General features: G+C 36.4%; 1 protein-coding gene across 9 annotated transcripts in view; it reads left to right on the forward strand.

The window, feature by feature from the left end:
* Nucleotides 1-18,308, forward strand: part of ERC2 (ELKS/RAB6-interacting/CAST family member 2) — a 430,377-nt gene that overhangs the window by 83,029 nt on the left and 329,040 nt on the right. For all 9 annotated transcript variants that reach the window (XR_004359172.1, XR_004359173.1, XR_004359174.1 and 6 more), the window contains exons 4-5: nucleotides 10,409-10,483; nucleotides 17,748-17,903. Coding sequence is in view for 1 of the 9 variants with exons in the window: in XM_032699590.1 (XP_032555481.1) it covers nucleotides 10,409-10,483; nucleotides 17,748-17,903 (231 nt within the window). In the remaining 8 variants the exon portion in view is untranslated. The remainder of the gene's footprint in view (nucleotides 1-10,408; nucleotides 10,484-17,747; nucleotides 17,904-18,308) is intronic.

Here is an 18,308-nt window from a genome sequence, read left to right on the forward strand (position 1 = left end):
AAGATTGTACTATACTTGAAAAGTCTATTTTCAGACCAGTCAATTTATTTCTGATCTGATTCTGTTAAAGCTAATTGTAGTAGACTCCATTGTTGCAGTTCTTTACTTTGTAGCCAAATACTTTGCATATTAGGAAGTTGGATATTTGGGCATAAAGCATTGCAGTAGCAAGAGTAGTAAAAAATGTTACATTTTGCAAATTTTGCTCCAAGAAGACTTTTTTTTAAGGTGGTTGTAAGAAGAGAGGTATAGTTTAATGGACATGAGGGTTGAATTAAACCACAGAATTCTGGACTGGACATAAACATTACATTGTTCTATGTTCCACATAAAAGAGAAAATGAGGTCTTTTGAGGAAGTGTAGCCTGGGTAAGAGAAGAAGAGATCATTAAACCTTTCTTCTTAAAGATTTTCTAAAACAAAGTGTTACTCTGAGAAGCCTTGAGCTGATTCTGCCACTATTTTGAAACGAAGATTACATAAAGTGTTTAAAATAGCGGTAATTCCAAGTTTTTGAGTTTGGAAACATAGATGTAGAAATCAGGTAATATACAGTGTGTAATTTTTCTCTCAGTATATTAAAGCACTTTTATTTGTTGAAACTGTACCTACTGTATTCAGGCCTTCTGCAAATCTGACTCCAGAAGTTACCAAAACAAATTAAAGATTATACTGACACTGAGGTAAATTTAGTGCCTGGAAATGTGAAAAATGGGAAGCATGGGTAACTGTGGTTTGTCATTGCTACGGCTTCTCTTTGGAACACGGTGGGATTTTTTTAAATCACGTGGTAATGTCTCCTGTACAGAGTTAAGTATCCTACATCATCATGTAGTTTTTCTCCATTTGTCTGTTTTAAAGTCTTATTCTATGTGAACATCATCACATGGATTCCCAAAGTTTGGAAACTTCTCCTTTAGGGTCTTTTTTTAATCACAACAGATAATAGCAGTAATTTCAGTGGAGATTCTTTTGTTTTACGTCTCTAGAGAAAACTAAGCATTTAGATATTTATGATATCTGTTCTTTCAGCCTTTATTTTAAGTACTGATGCACAGGGAAGTAGTTTGTAAACTGGGCCTTAGCCCCTGGGCTGTAGGTATTCATGTCAGCATATAGACACAGAATTGGTGTCTTGCTCCTAATATTGCCCTGACATAAATTATTTTATTCCTTTTTCTTATTTTCCCTATCTTTAAGCAAAAAAAAAAAAAAAGTCTGTGATGTGAAGTGGCGTTGTTTTGAAGAGACTATCAGACATTTCTCACTCTGTCATAATTTTGATACAGATAAGGATCTGTAGCATCTTTTATGCAGTGAGAAAACATTTTCTTTTTTTCTGATCATATTTTCAGCTAAGGGGTGTGCTTTTGTTCTGATAAAAAGGGAAGAGGAAATATGAACAGATGGATTCAAGTTACCAAGCAACACATTGTTTCCCAGGCAATGGAAAAAGAACTGGAGCAGGTGCTAAGTGGATTTTCTCCCTCTTGGTGTTTTTCTTTTTTTTTTTTTTTTTCCTAATTTTAAAAAATTATTGTGAGCTGATGTATGAACTTCAGTTTGACAGACTCTTGACAAACTTCATAGAATGATAAATATTCAACTGGCTGTTGACAACTACCCGTGCAGGTGGTTTACTGTGTGACTTGAATGGTTCTTTTCTGTAGTTGTCGTAATATGTAGTGTAGCAGCAAGGCTGTTGTGGATGTTGTTGTTTGCCTCACTCCAATATTCTCATGTACAATCAACTCTATTTTTCTGATTTTAATATATTCCTGTAATGATGGGTTTGGGCTCTTCTGCAGAATATGAATTTCGCAGTGAATTTTCAAATGTTTAGACATTACTCCTTACCTCTTTTCTACTGAGAAGGACTGACTTGGTTGGTATATCTCAATTGACAGGCAGAGCTGTGTTGAATTGGTGGATGCTCTGAATTTCAGGTTTTGGCAGATCCAAAAATAGAATTTTTTTTTTTACAAGGTCAATGCAAAATAATTGTTCCTCTTTTTTTTTTTTTTTTGTGGTTTTTTTTTTTTTGTTTGATTTGGTTTGGTTTTTTTGTTTTGTTTTAGTGGCGTCCTTCGGCAAGCACAAAATTCAGCTTTAGGTAAAAGAGCATGATACTTACTTTAAATTTAACAGTTGCATTCTAATTGTTTGTTTTGAATAAGATCAAAGTCAATGGAAAATAAAAGCTATTTCAAATATTTTTTCCCAAACTTTTAATGTAAGAGTGAAAAATTCTGATGGCTTTAGACTTAAGTTTTTTAAAGATATTTGTATCAATGTTTCTTACAAATTTTTTCTTAAAAAAACCCCCAAACCAAATGCCTACCTGCCAAAGCACACCCAGCACCCAAACTGCCCATGTCTTATGTATATCAGGACTCTCATGTCCCTCTCTGTCATATATTTGCATAACCTAACAGCCATACAGAACACTGGGGAATGTAAGGATGAAATTTCTGTGAATATCTAGGGGAGATAATCTTGTTAACTGAGAGCTTTGGCGCTCAGTTACGTGACAATGTGATAACTGGAATCTTTATAATTATGTCATAAAATAATGATGTGTAATTTTTCATCTCCAGCTCCTTGCCTCTGGGCCTGCTCTCAATCCTTCCCTTCACCACCCAGCCTGTGCTGATATTGGGTGTTGCCCCAACCCAGGGGCAGGACCTTGTCCTTGGTCTTATTGCAGTTTGAGGTTCACGTGAGTGCACTCCTTCCTCTGGAACACCCCATCCCTCAGGAGCACCAACTGCACCACAGAGCTTGGTGTCATCTGCAAACTTGCTGAGGGTGCACTCGATCCTGCTGTCTGTCATTGATCAAAATATTCAATAGTATTGGTCTCAACATGGGCCCCTTGAGGGACACCCCAAATATCACCACAAAACTTCGTTTGCATTTAAAAAAAAAATCGCTACTAAAAACCTAAGGAACTTAGGCATTCAAAGTCTTATTAACTCTTATGTTTTTTGGCTTTGCTGATTAAGGCCTGATGTTTAAATATTAAATAGCCTAAACCAGCAGTAATTTTAAATGCATGTAAGTAAAACCCACTCATATTTAGAAAAGCACTTCCTGGTGAATTAGGGAACTGAAAATCAAAACCATAAATTATTGTAGCTAGTGATTTCACTGAGTCTATGTGAAGAGAAAAGACATCATAAGGGATACAAAAAAAGGTAGGCTAGAAAGGTAATAAGAAAGCGGTGTATCTGTTAATAGCAAGTATGGATATTAGTAGATACATCTATGAAACTATGCTTTTCAAAATTAAAAAAGTCCTGTGCTAATCAGTTGGAAGTATTACTGCAATGTGGGGATGTGCATCACATAGGGAATGTTTTGTGCAGTGATTGATACTTTATATTTTGATTTGATGCAAGGATTGATGCTTTATCAATGCTAAGTTTATAATAGGGATTTCTACAAAAAAAGTGAACAGCGTGTTTGAAGTTCTGTGTACAGAACTACATTAACACCAGCTAATGCATTCTGTAGTAAACTTAGGAGATCTGTCCAGCAAGTGTGTGAAATGTTTAGTACTTCTGGCTCGGATTTCTCGAGTGTGACTCTGGTTTTGGCAGTGCTTTTCTTCTTCCATTTAGGAATGAAATTCTTAATTTAAGAGTTTAAATTGGTTTTTCATCTGCGTTCAGGCTGAAGAGGAGCACCGGTGTAGACTAGGAGTTACAAAAAATAGCTCTGGGTGTGTGTGTAGGTTGGGAAGTGGGGAGAGCACTAAGCAGGGTATCACCCTTTGTCTTTTTGCTTTTCTGGAACAGAACTCTTCTGTTTCAGCTTGTTTAAGGGAAGTAGCTGAAGGTTAGTTACATGAATATGGGAAGAGCTACTGGAAAACTGTTTTCCTCTACTTAGGTGAACTGACCTATAGAACTACCACACAGTACTGTACAAATTTAAATTTTTTTTGTTTTATTATTATTTATGAAGAGTGGAGCTGGCCCACAGTAGCATCTCTTGTGTGTTTTGGATCTTAGGATCGTATTTAGGAATCTTTGCTGTGACTTTACCCTTTTAAGCTTTGCCTGTATGCTTTTGATGGCAGGAGCTAGGGAAGTCTATTCTTAGTTACACCCTAAGGTGGAATGCCATTATTACTCCACGGTTAGTGCTACACTTATTGTAAAACTGATGTGATATTGCTTTCTTTTTCAACCTTACAAAAAAATTTCTTTGTCTGTTCAGGCTTCTAAATGGGAAGGAAGGAGTGGAAATAAATCACGGATTTGTTAGATAAGGGTTTTTTAAACACCGTGGATTACACGAAGGATTTTTTATAATAAGGATTTTACATTGTAAGAATTTGAAGATGTGATTTTCATAAAACAGTCTTCAAAAAAAAATAAAATGCTGCACCCAGAAACAAAAGCCCCAAAATCTTGGTTTATACCTCCCGACAATGTTTCATTCATGTGTCTTACTGCAAATTAAGTGACTCCTTTTAGTGCAGCTGGGTTATTAGTAAATGTCTATTTAAACATTTCGTTTTAAAAAAGTTGGCATGCTTTTCCATGAAGTTTTAAAGCTTCATATGCACTGCAAAGTTTTTTAGCCAGGATGTTTCCAGAGTATATATGCTTTGCAGAAGTGTAAGCAGCAATTGGAACTTCTATTTTCTGATCCTAACCAACTCCCCTTGAAAACAAATATATTGGTTCCTTTACTTGCATGCACTCCTGGGGTTTGTTATGGGTTCTTAAATAAAATTAGGATGGTGAAAAGGAGAAAACTAAAGTTTCTTTTTCTGACGATGTGTGAAGCAGTAACTTTTCCCTTTTGCTAATTTTGGAGAGGTAATTTTGGTAAGAGGAAAAGAGATCAATGATACTGGGCAAAAAAAAGAAACGGTCCTCTAGACATTTTGTTCCTCCTAAAAAGAAAGGAAATAAATTTTCAAGAATTCTGGTGAAAGTGGACTTTCAGTAGCTCCTTTCAGGAAACGTTCTGTGTGCTTTCAATTACAAACTAAATTGTCCCACATGCATTTCAAGCTCCATATACAAATCACCTTTTCACTTGAAACTTTTTCTTTGTGGTCTCTTGCCAGAGGACATTTCCAGTATGACAACACACGTGGTTGCTTAAGGTGTTTTTGACATACAAGTCAAAGAAAAGCTGAGTTTCTTAACGCTCAGATTGTTTTTCCTTATAGTCTGTCTTTAGGTATGTTGGTAAAACGTGTTGTAAGACCTTCTTACATGCATGAATTCAGGAATAAATGGAAGTGCGATCATTGTAAAGGAATTTTTTGGCTAGTGATTCAATGGGGTGGCTTTAATATGTGTAAAAACTCCTGCTTTCTCCCTCCTACCTTTTTTTACACCTCCAAGTTTTGTAATGTAGACCAGGAGTGGTGTCAGAGTCGTTGTTCAACAGTAATGCTGAGGCCAATGAGGTTATTGCTGGACTTGTTCACAGGGATGGACTATTGATCTTTCTTTTATAGTTTGGTTGTGGTGCCTAGTTCACACAACTCCTTCTGTATTCATCAAAACTCATATTTGCCTGTTTATTTAAAATAGTAATAAATGGAGAGAGAATTAGGCATGCGTCGGAGTATTTTGCTTAACTGTGAGAACTTAATAAATTTAAATACACCTAATTTACAGAGGAATTCTCTGTAGTGCAGAGCTTGTATAGCTATCAGCTCTTTATAATTTTTCATTTCATGTCCTTGTATCCGCATTTTCATTTCTTCAAACTGTAAAATTTGCTGGGATTTGACAAAATTTCTTTAACAGGTTCTCATGGAGTTCAAATACCTGTGGTAGTGAGTTTTTAAAAGACAATCAATGGCAAGATGATTTTTTGAATTCTTTCCAGTAACAGGGCTTCTTTTTCCTACACACTGGAGCCAGGCAGAGAAATTTTGTGTTGTCAGTTTATGGTTTCCAGAAAGATAAAGGGTTTGATCAGGATTTCTTAAATCTCCTTTCATCTAAAGTACTATGAGACCATTTTGGCTGAGGGTAGATGTGAAGAGTTAGAAAACAGAAAAAAGCGGACTAATTCCTATATGTTACATTTTTCTAGTATTCTGGTTAAATAGAATTTGATCGGTCTTTTTGATATTTTTGGCCAAAGAAACACTACTGTTTAGACACTTTAGGTAAGTGGCTGTGCTTTTACTTAAAGGGTTGATTGAAATATTAATATGCTGCTGATTTAAATTTTAAAGTTCAGACAAGCTGATCGTGCAGAAGCAATCCCAAGGCTTTCTTTTCCAGGAGAATGGAACTGGTCTGCTTTGAGGTGTTTGAGAGAACCAGCAGCTCCTATGCCATTGCTTACTGTGATTTACAGACCTGAACATTTTGCCTGTGAATGCAGAAATCTACATTTACCGATCCAATGATTTCTCATGCCTGTTTTTAGGTTCCCTTAGATGGAGTTGCTGTCATCTTTAGTTGTATAGTTCCTGCCATCTTCAATCATTTATCTTTTCTTCTTCCAGTGGTTATTTGATTCTAATGGTTGTGTTCGTATTATGTCTTTATTTTTTAGAAGTCTTGAGTTTTGTGTTAATATTTAAGTCTTCTAGTTTGTGGTTTCATTTTCCTTCTGCTTTTTAGTCAGGAGAGACTTATCAGCTGAAATGCACACACTCATACCCTTTCTAAATTGCCTATTTTTCTGAAATAGTCCTTTTCTGTCTAGCACTTTGTGCCCTGCTATTTTAGGCAGTTTTATGTAAAGGTGGGATCTTGAACTACGTCAACTGCATTGATATAGTCTTTTATTTTAGAGTTTCAGCCCAATCTCATCCAACCAGAACAACACATATCACTGATGTCTTAAGAATCTTAATGAAATACATCAGAAACAGAGTAAAAGGAGTATCAGCTTGCAGCACCCTGACTTTCCTGCAGCCAGGTGGTGTAGTGTCTTTTAATAAAGCTGGGATAAAAATACAGTTTTATTTGGGTAATTAGGTTCAGATTAGGCTATATAGTTCAGATTTTCAATAATGCCCAATTTTTACATTTTATCAGTTTTTGAATAACAAAACAGAACATCTCTTCCACCAATATTTTAGGATTATACAATGTCAACTATCTGTTCTTTGTTTTTTTGGCTTTTTTTTTTTTTTTTTTGGTTGTTGTTTGCTTTTTTTGTGTTTAAATTAGTGCTAAAACTGTGTGCTGAAGTTACTTCTGAGGCCAGAACAAGATGCTAATCTAATCCTGTGGAAGGAGAAAGCAATGGCCAAGTTTGGGTTGAGGCTCATTTTAGTCTAAAAGAAAAGAATGTTAAAGTAAATTTAATGTGAAGAGGAAGATCTGATTACCTGTCGACTTTGTGTGGGTGTGTTAATCACCTTGACAACTAAGCATCACCATGAAATACTATATGTGGGCATTTGGTTACACAGAATTATAATAATTTGCATGTGCAAAGTGGTTACTTAAAATTACTACTAATTGCAGATGTTATATAGGAATATAATGAAAGTGTAATCTTTTAAATGAGTGCATCTCTTAGAGATTATTAGTGTAGATTTGGTGGTTGCAAAGGTGATGACACAAGTACTTTGTCATGGATATAAGTATCATGAGTTCCAATCAATAAAATTCAGGTTAAAAGAAACTATCTCTGATACTTTTTTTTTAGGTTTTTTTTTGTTTGTTTGTTTGGTTTGGTTTTTTTTTGGTGTGGGTTTTTTTTTTCTTTCTATTTCTTTTACATTTTTATTAGGCTCCTTGGGCTTTTTATTAAAAGAAATTGAAAAAGAGAAAACAGCATCATTCCAAAAATGATGTAATGGATAAAAATCTGGTTTCCTTAGGCTATGAGGAATTCATGAAATCTTCAGAATATCTCTTGCTTAGCTGTTCAGACAAATTTGAAACCCTGCAGATGACCTCAGATAGTAAAATGATCAGTGTAAGGTATCATGCACATTAAGGGTATCCTTAAATTAGTACCCCAGAAGTAGATCCCTGAATCAAGTACCCCAAAAGAAAAAGCACAAACATAGAAAAACATAAATTCAAGGACTGAGCCTTGTGGGAGCCTCCAAACATTTGAATCTGATTGGAAGAAAACCCCTACAAAATAATGAAATGGGAGTAAGTTTCTGATCTTCTCCAGAATCCTAAAGTCTGCTTCATTTTACCATTAGGGATAGAGAAGAAAAGCTTTTAAGTCAGCCAGCATCAGATTGATTCATAAAGCAAACAGGAAAAGTATTATGAGGGAAGGCTTCATGCTCTGATAGACATCTCGGAATATGCATCTTTGGCAGTCTATTCATCTTTGGCTAAGGGGGTGGAAACTCTGGTTTGTCTCCCTGGGTAGTGTGTGGAATCCTGTTTATATTCCAGCTCAGTTTATGTGGCCTTGGGGAGCAAAGTCTGGTCTTAGAATTAGCTGTAATTTTTGCTGATCAGATAGTGGTATGACTGGCCAACTATTTTTCCACGACTTTCGTAGAACTGTATGAAAAATCCATGGCATACTCTTATTTTTTAAAACATTGCTGTAGTGAAGGTACTTGTTTCATCTAAGACGAACAGCTGGTGGTGATTGAGAGATTCCTTGCGTAGGTGATGTGTGAAGACTTCTTTCTTTTTCGAATGTACAGAGTTAGTTGTATTAAAAAAATAAAAACAAGGAAAAAGGGCCAATCAGAGATAGTTTTTCATAAATGCCAAAGCATTTTGAAAGTGCATAAAAGCAAAATTAGAAGTTCACTGTTGTTATCTGTTAGAGGTAGTTTAAATATACATATATATGCCTGCAATATATTTAACCTTATAAAAAAGCATGCAGACTTACTTAGCTTTAGGTATACTAACTTGTCTCTTTCAGTTATTTTAATATATAAGGCCACACATTTTTTGAATCTATTTTATGAAGATGTTTATTAGCAGTAGATTTTAGTTTAATAACATACAGTAAATCACTCCTACTACTTAGTCTTTAAGAGCAATTGTGTCTCAGTCATGGGTAAGCAATATGTTTGTTGCTAAGCAGAACAAGAAACTGATTGATAGTTTGTGTTACAAAAAATTGTGACTTTTAAACTTGTGGGTTATAAGGTAGGCAGGATCTAGAAATGTGCTCGGGTAGGCTGAGTGGGGACAGGATAATATATGTGCACAATCCATAGTTGATTATAATTTTGGTAGTCTATCAATTGATTGTCAAATTGTATGTGGTTTGCTTCATTCAAAAAAAAGGTGGTTTGAGAGATGGGAATAAAGATAATGAGGACTCACGGTGTTACGTTTTTTGATGATTTCTACCCTGCTGCTTCACCCCTCCCCTTCACCTGAATTTGTGAAGATGAGCTGGGAGAGGCATAATTTGGAACACAACAGCTCAGGTTCTGAACCCAGCTAATGCCTTTGTGGTGAATGACCTTGGCTTCTTGGCCTCAGGCATAAATATATTTTTCGCAGTTACAAGGTTAGTTCAAGTGTGTGTGTTGAGCACCGGGGTAGGAAGAAGTGAGAGATAAAGACATTGAGGATGGCAGTCCTGACTTTGGAGCAGAAGGACTCCAAAAGAATAGAAAGTGGACTATATCTGTCCTTGTTTCAGTTTTTTTAATGATAAACTTTTCAGATGGTTTATGTGTGGGGAATAAGCATCACCAAATTCTCAAATGGCAATGTTTTGTTACACCTTTACATTTTTCTGTGTAGTTATGTGACTTTTTAATTGAGATATGATATACCAAGATACAACTCTGGTGTTTTATGAGATGAGTGCTGCTGTCTTCATACTCTTCAGTTTTTTTAAAATTATTATTATTTTTATAAAGGTTGGTAAATATTAGTTCTGTTAACTGTCTGTCTTAACTACTGCAATCCGTTCGTCTTTTGCCTGTGCATTAAGATGCATAAAAACCAGCATGAAAATGTGAAAACTGAAATGTAATTGCTACTGTAGAGGGTGCTGCGTCAACCCACTATATAATTATTATCCTTAAAATGTCAAATTTGAATATAATGTCTTTAGATTGCTTATTTCAGGTATCAGAGGAAAAACTAAGAAGAAAATACAGTAGAAGATTTAACACTTGACAGTGTTTGAATTAGTGACACAACTGGATTAAGTTTTGGTGTTTAAGCAGCGACAGCAGCCTTGTACTGGGACTAAGAAAGGACTCGCTGGCTCATCAGGGGCAATGTTAATTATTGATGGGGGTCCAGGAACAGCGCATGTGCTGTCAGAGTTCACTGTAACATCAGACAGGGACTGCAGTGATGCCAGAGGGATTATAGCCAGGGAAGCACCTGTAGCGTTAGGAGCCGCATACTTCTAACCATCAGACTTTTGTTTTATTGAAATGAATTCATGTGAGGATTAAAATAATGGAAAGATGAGTCGTCAAGCTTATTTCTATCGTGTCCCCCCACAGGAATTGCACAGAAGAACCCAACTCCAGCCTGAGCCAGCAAAGACGAAGGCTCTTCAAACAGTTATCGAAATGAAGGTATGGTCTCTGCATGTTTGCCCATGTGTTATTTCTGTAGCATGAAGTCATGTACTGGGGGTGGCTGGGATAGAGTTCATTTTCCTCATAGCAGCCTGTATGGTGCTGTTCTGAATTTCACACCGGAACAGTGTTGATAACACGCTGATGTTTTTAGCTGTTGCTCATCAGTGCTTGCACAGAGTCAAAGCTTTCTAAATTTCTCACTCTGCTCCTGCCCCAGCAAGTAGGTTGGTGGTGGACAGGCTGGGGACAGCTGACCTAAATTGACCAAAGGGGCATTCCATGCCATTGCATGTCATGCCCAGCCATGAAACTGAGGGGAGGACATTCAGAGTTATGGCATTTGTCTTCCCAAATAACTGCTGTGTGTGATGAAGCCCAGTTTTCCTGGAAATAGCCAGGCATCTGCCTGCCAGTGGGAAGTAGTGAATGAATTCCATGTTTTACTTTGCTGGCCTGCACAGCTTTGCTTTACCTGTTAAACTGGCTTTATCTCAACCAATGGGTTTTCTCACTTTTGCCCTTTTCTCCCTCCCCTCTCCCACTGAGGGGGATTGAATGAGCAGCTGTGTGACACTTAGCTGCCTGCCAGGGTTGATTTATGACTTTTACTATTAGATCATTAAATGCTTCCTTTACCTTATCAATTTATTTTGTTGTGAAGCTAGGAATAATTAGTATTTATTTTTCCCAGTCTTTTTTCTTATTAAAATGGATTAAAAAAATAAAATCAAGTGTAGCATTGCTGAATAATGAGAACTGACTATAGCTTTTCAAAAAGACTTGGGGGTGTGTCTGTGTGTTTCAGGAGATCCAAAGTAGATGGAATAAACTGAAACAGAAGTCTAAAGCAAATTGTCCAAGGCTAATGTAAAGTGTTTTTCTTCTTGATCTTTAAAACAATTCTTCTATTGCTGGTTATTAAGCCATAATTTTACAGCTAATCGAAGGAAAATATTCATTGCATCAGCAGATATGACAAAATGTGATGAAACAGCTATCTTAGTCCTGAATATAGTTTCCTCTTTTTGATGTATGATATTACTAAAGTGTTATAGTTTTTTTTCCCCACAATAACAAAAGATAAAAATTATAATTTAAAAAGTGAAAACTGATATTTTTGCATAATTCTGTGAGTCTGGAATGTAACAAAAATACCATGAGACTTGAGATAATTTGTGAGTTGGCAATGCTGCCTGAAATATGTTAATGATGGTCTTTCCTTTCAGTCTTAAAAGGAAGTGCAAATTAAAGGCCTCATTTTACCAGTGACTTCTGTTATGAGCAAATGAGTTCAGCATGTCTGAACATTGTGGTAAACATAGAGTTAAAACAACAGCAGGACTTTATAAATACAGTGTCTGTCTTTCAATAGATAAAAATTAGTTTGGTTTATATGAGTAACAAAGAAGGTACATTGATATCAATATTTCATCTTCTGATGTATATTTGCCTTGGACATTATTCTAGTTTAGAAGTCTTTGTTTGGTATCTGAAATGTGTGTTTTTGCATCAACGTGTTACCCTGAGTAAATGGGTAAGTAGGATACCGGCTGAGAAACTTGTTTCTTTCTAATAATATTAGGGTAATATATTAATTATTATTAACAATTATAAATGTAAAAGTTTTGGGATACAAAAATAACATGTTAGAATAATTTATAATCTTTCATGTGGGTTATTAACAATGTAATCTTTCTGTACCAAAACTCTGAAAAGAACAGGGGTGGAGGGTACACAACACACGAATGGCACACGTGACGACTGTAGTTGCAGCCACTCCTGACAGTGTCTGTCCCTGAAGACAGTAAAGTATTCTCTGTTTTCTGTCTGTCTCCCAGGAGAGGTGGGTGTGGTGTGGTGTGTTGCTCTGCTTTTTAAAAATCTGATCTTTGTAGTGAGGGCTTTCATTTCTCATGAGTGAGGCTGCAGTCATGTTGCTGGAGCGCTGGTGCAGAGCTGCTTTTTGGCTACGAGGCACACAGTTCTTTCTTTTCCTATGAACACTCTCTCCTTTGGGGTTGCCCTGTCTAAAATAAGCCTAATATTGAAAAGAAAAAGGGACAAATGTAAGATGTTGAAAGCCACATGATTAAACAGCAGTTTTCATTACAAGTTCCAGATTTGGAATGTTTTCAAGTAAATTTAAATTGTCTTAATCCAGACAGCATTTGTTTCGTAAAAAAATGTGGAACATTTGTTTTGAATGATCAAGCATTGAAACAGTCATTTCCCTACAGTGTTGAGGGTAGAAGGAGGGAGAGGATTAGCCTGTAATATGGCAATCTGAGGCTGTACACTCCCCGATGCAGAGGCTCCAAGCAGGATATATTTCTCTTCACCCAATCCCTTCCACTCCCTTGCCCATTAGCTTTTGTCTGAGTCCCCTCCATGGCTTTCCCAGGCTCTGTCAGGGTGCAACTTTCCCTCCTTCATAAATCCATCTATCCTTTCCTGTGGTTTTCTTCTGGCCCTTGCCACTGCTGAATGCTTTCTGTCCCTTTCCCAGTCTGTACACCCTTTCACCCAATGAAGTTATATCTGTTTCTCCTACCTCTAATTTCTGGTGTGTTTTTTTTATTTGTCCTGAACATATTTTTTTTTTTCTGCACTACCTTTCCTGTCCTGTAATACTCTTCATTTATCTCTGAAGCTTTGCAAGTAGTTGTCTTAGAGCAATTGCATTTTCTGCTTAACTGTTATCTCCTTGGCCAGTGTCTGTCTTTGGTCTTCTCATGTAAAAAAACCCAAAGGACAAACAAAAAAAGGTGGAAAATCTAAATCCTATGGCTTGACCCCTGTTTTTCTTGCTTTATTTATACTTTTCCAGACATCTCTTTTCTTTTCAGAGATATTGCACTGACCTTTCTTTCCCAGCTTTCTGATTTTGCTTCTTAGATGTGTTCACTTCCAGATGTTCCATGTCTTTTTCTCTGTTGTTTCCCCTTACATTCTTTACTCTGTTCTCTTGTCTGCAACAGATCATCTTCTCCAGAAACCCTTCCTTCTTCTGGAAAGCTATGTCCCAAAACCAAAGGAGGCCAGGATGCCTCCCTTTCCATATGCTCCTCTTCTGTCAAGCTGGTCTAGTTTTGTTGCAGGGGTTGCTTTTGACTTTGTGACTAAAGATATATGTTTTAAACTGAAATAGGATAGATCTAAATTGGACATAAGGAAAAAAGAATTTTATGATGAATATGGTGAGACCCTGGCACAGGTTACCCAGAGAAGCTGTGGTTGCCCCATCCCTGGAAGTGTTCAAGGCCAGGTTGGACGGGGCTTTGAGAAACCTGGTCTAGTGGAAGGTGTCCCTGCCCATGGCAGGAGGGTTAGACTAGGTCATCTTTAAAGGCTGCTTCCAACCCAGACCATTATATTTTGCTATGATCTCATTCAGACAGTTCTGGGCTTAGAACAGTGATAGTACTTGAGAGAGAAAATTAGAAATTAATTGCCTACAGATATGTCATAAAGCTCACCTTAAATGTGACCATCCCAAAACATACGGAGTCTAGCAATTAGAATTATAAACTCTTTAAAAAATGGTAAGCTGTAGAGTAAATGAAAATATTTGTGGTTTACCTCACTTGCAGAAAGAGCCATCTTTGTGTATTGATCCAGCTGTGATATTTCAGGTATGGGTTTGGTTCTAAAAAAGTGTGTTATTTGTGTTTGCAGTGCAACATACTCTTATTGTTAAGATTGCATGAGCTTTCACTTCCCTTGTCTTCAAAGATAAACCTGAATAATCTCTGCATTAAATTGACAAAGTTAAAAAATGCAGAGTAAGAGTAGTCTTGTATGGTCTGTTGACAGCAAATGTACATAAGTCCATTTACATTTAAGTTTTATTAAATGTGAGGTTTCAAATATTTCTTTCTGATTGCTTGTTCAATGTCCTACAAGAAAATTTTTTCACAGACATATTAAATTTATCAGGTGTCTCAAATGACGAACAGTAGCATTTGTTACTTCTTTCAGAGTAAGACAGCCTGGAATGCTGCGTTATATAGAGTTGGACTCAATAATCCTTGTGGGTCCCTCCCAACTCAGAATATTCTGGGGTTATTTACAAATGTTTTGCCCTTTTCCCACCTCTCAGTGTTCAGGAAATGTACTATAGGAAATTCATTTGTAGATTTAGTCACTTTTCTTTTGTGAAATATTATTTTCTTCAATATCAGGACACATACCAGTTGTTTCACATTTGGATTTCTGCTAGGTCCAGCATAGAAGTAGCCCTAACCTTTCTCACAGAGTACCTGTAACACTGTTCTAATAAAGGAGATGAGGAAGAAGTGTGGATTACTGCTGGAAGGAGGGGACAGATTAGGGCGAGTACCCTGATCTCTATCATAAATTCTGCTAATATAATCTTACGTCTTTTAACAGATTTAGAGGGCCTGAGTGGAAAAATCTGCACAAATGTTGGATTGTTGTGGAACTCAGAAGATGTTTATTAGTACCATTTAATACTAAGCTGCTTCCTTAATATTATTGCAAAGGAATCTTTGTGATTCAACACAGACCCACGTAGTTTTTTTCAGAATGTTGCTAATGTGGATAAATCTTAGAGGTCTGAAGGAAATACTGCATCTGTTCCTATTTCACTTTCTGAAAGCTTGCCAGACCCTGTGCCACAACAAGAGCTGGTTGAAAGTTTTCCAGTTGAAGTTTTCTGTGGGAAAATGCTGATTCAGCTGAACCAGAGGATTTTATGGGAATGTGCTTGTTCTGTCAAAACTTTTAGTGAATGCAAAGCCTTAACTTTCTGTCCATCCTGCAAGTGAGCCCAGCTCTCTTGTGGCAGTACCCACTGGAGCTCTAGGCTCTCTGTTAGCTTTGACCTGCAAGGTTCCTCACTTTCTAGCAGTTGTCCAGGCAGGAAAACTGTCAGGTTTCCTGGGCAAGCCAGCATGCATAAGGGAACAGTAGATCCTTGAGCAGTCTGGGATTGAAGGTGATGTCTGTCTTCTTTTCTGTCTTGTCAACACTGATGTCATCGATAGATTATTCTGAAACATTATTCTGAAGACCATTATTTTATGGTCTTCAAAATTTGTGAAATTTCTGGCTTCTGTTTCAATAAAAAGTTAATACAAAACTGACAGTGACAATTTTTCCCTGTAAAAACTATTAAAAACTAGTTTTTACACATGTGTGATCATAATATACAGAGATCGATTAAAAGTAAACTTTTCCTTGGAGATTTCAAGCTTGTGATAAAGTAGAAGTACAGAAAATGCTTACACAAGTTATGTTAGATATTTCTCATAAAGCTTAAATGTTATTCTGTAATGTATAAACCTTCTAAAGAGTGCAACAGGCTGTGCTATAAATTGTTTCTGCCACATTATATTTGCAAACACATAAAATACACATGCAGTAGAAAAAAGGCAGACTCTTATAGACTTAGCTGGGGAGATCTGATAAAGGCTACTCCCAGATGTCATGTCATAACAGGTCATGTAAGTATTAATATCTTTCATTGCAAAACAATTCTAAAGTGCAATGAAGCTTGCACTCTTCAAAAATAGGAGTAAAATATTTCTGCAATGAAGTCTGATGGACCAAGCTGAATTGACTGTAGTATCTGTGAGAGCTACAATTGTTTTGTTTTGTGCTTGCCTTGATAGCTTTTAAAATTCTTATTTTATCTTTTCTTATAGTATTTTTCTTTTTGTGCAATTTCTCAGAATAAGGTTTAACAGAATTCTTTCCTTTTCTTTTTCCCTTCCATCTTGATAATTTTTTACTTCCTTATTATAAAATTAAAATTAATTTTAAAATTAAATTTGAAAATATAGAGATTTTTTTTAACAGAACAGTTTAATATAAAGTGTTTGTTTTCTGTCACATGAAGGGACTGATCACTTAGAAACATTACTTGGTTTTCATCATCATTCATACAGCCTTTGTGATATGAGTAATGCTGATTCTATGGGCAAACAGTAAAATATTTAGGATTCTGCTATTACAAATCTGTGATGTTAGTAATGTTAGTCTCAGACACTAAGTAAATTGTTACATTTTACCTGCAGCTTGAAAAGTTGATATTTAAAAAAAACAAGTCCATAATTATAGTAGATATAGGTATATAGCCTAAAAGCTGGTTGGATGCCTCCAGAATGGGAAGGGGTGTGGGGGGGGTATACTGTGCTGATGGGGTGTGTGATTTTCTTTCATTTTGTTGCTTTGTTTGTTTTATTTTGTGGTTTTTTTGTTTGGTTGGTTTTTTGTGGTTTTTTAATTGGCTTTTGGTGGAATACACTGTTTCTTTGAACATACCCATCAAGAAAGAAAAATATGGAAATACGGCTGATTAAGATTATCATCAGTATTTTCAGTATCAGATATTTTCCAGATAGAAAAGCAGCTAGTGAGGTAAAAGATAAAACCCAACAAGTTTCACATTCCAAGAATTTTTTTGTCCGTTTCCTTTGCATTTTGGAACTTTTTTATCATTTGTCTGGACCTCCCTTTCTGAAAGGGGATGCCGTTAATCTGGAAATTTGTAATAGACATGAAATGGCTTCGTATTCCGTATTGCCCTCAAAGTGCATCACTTTGCTATCCTGCTCATCTTTTTGCATCACTGAGCTCTTGTCTGGATTAAAAGACACTCTTCACACAGGAACCACAGAGTATTTGCATAGTAGTACCACCCATAAGCATCTCTGCCAGTGAAAACTGGTACATCAGTGTGGTGCACTGTATGTGGGGCAAGTATATGAGGAAACAACCTTTCTTCCTCTTGAGAACAGTCGGAGCTCCAGAGAAACAGGGAAACTGAGCCTCAGGCTGGGTCACAATGACTGACCTGTTCTCCTGCAGGGATTGTGTACAGGCCTCTCTAGGCTAAACTTTTGTGTTTAAGAGCTTGGAAGAATAGCCAGGCCTAGATGGTCAGCAATGATAACAGGGTATGTTATCACATATATGTGGAAAAATAGGGCATCTCCCATTCTCCTTTCACCCCGTGTAGGAATGAAGGTGGAATTTTGACCCCAAGTCTCTGCAGGCTGTGCAACAGAACACAGCATTGAATCTTTCCTGGTTGTGAAGGAGATCTGAATTCTGCATTTCTTTAAACCAAAATCAGTAGAAATACTCTTGGTTTATGGCAGTATCTGCATTCTCTGTTTGTACCATCTATTTCTGCAGTTTTACTATTTGATATTCATGCAAGCACAGATATACTTCCGTTATCCTTTAATATACATTTCATATAATTTTCAATGCTCTCTTTTTTGTAACTTAGGATACAAAAATAGCTTCACTTGAGCGCAATATAAGAGACCTTGAAGATGAAATACAGATGTTAAAGACAAACGGAGTTCTGAATACAGAGGACCGAGAAGAAGAAATCAAACAAATAGAAGTTTACAAGAGTCACTCAAAGTTCATGAAAAATAAGGTAAGATCTATTTATGTGAGAGACTAAGAGTGTTTAAATAATGGAAAGAAAAGTTTTAACTTGACTGTTTTCAACACAAGCAGCTCTCTGTATGTCTTCTTTTGGTAAATCTCAACTATGCAATAATCAGGAGTGAAGTGTTTTTGGATAAATAAAAATGGGTTTATATTTTGACTTAAGAACAGGTAAGGAAGAGCTTTTTTTTTTTTTTTTTGGGGTTTTGACAGTAGTTTTGCAGTAAGGATCTGTGCTGCCAAATTGTACTCTTCTCATATTTTAAAGACTAACAATTTAATGACTGTTCCTGCAGAGTACCTCTCATTTCACATTACTGGATATAGATTAATATGAGTTGACCACAGGCGGTCAGTCAACATGTAACACATTTCCTGGTATCGAGCTCAC

This window comes from Chiroxiphia lanceolata, chromosome 11, assembly GCF_009829145.1.
Source record: "Chiroxiphia lanceolata isolate bChiLan1 chromosome 11, bChiLan1.pri, whole genome shotgun sequence".
NCBI classification, from domain to species: Eukaryota; Metazoa; Chordata; class Aves; order Passeriformes; family Pipridae; genus Chiroxiphia; species Chiroxiphia lanceolata.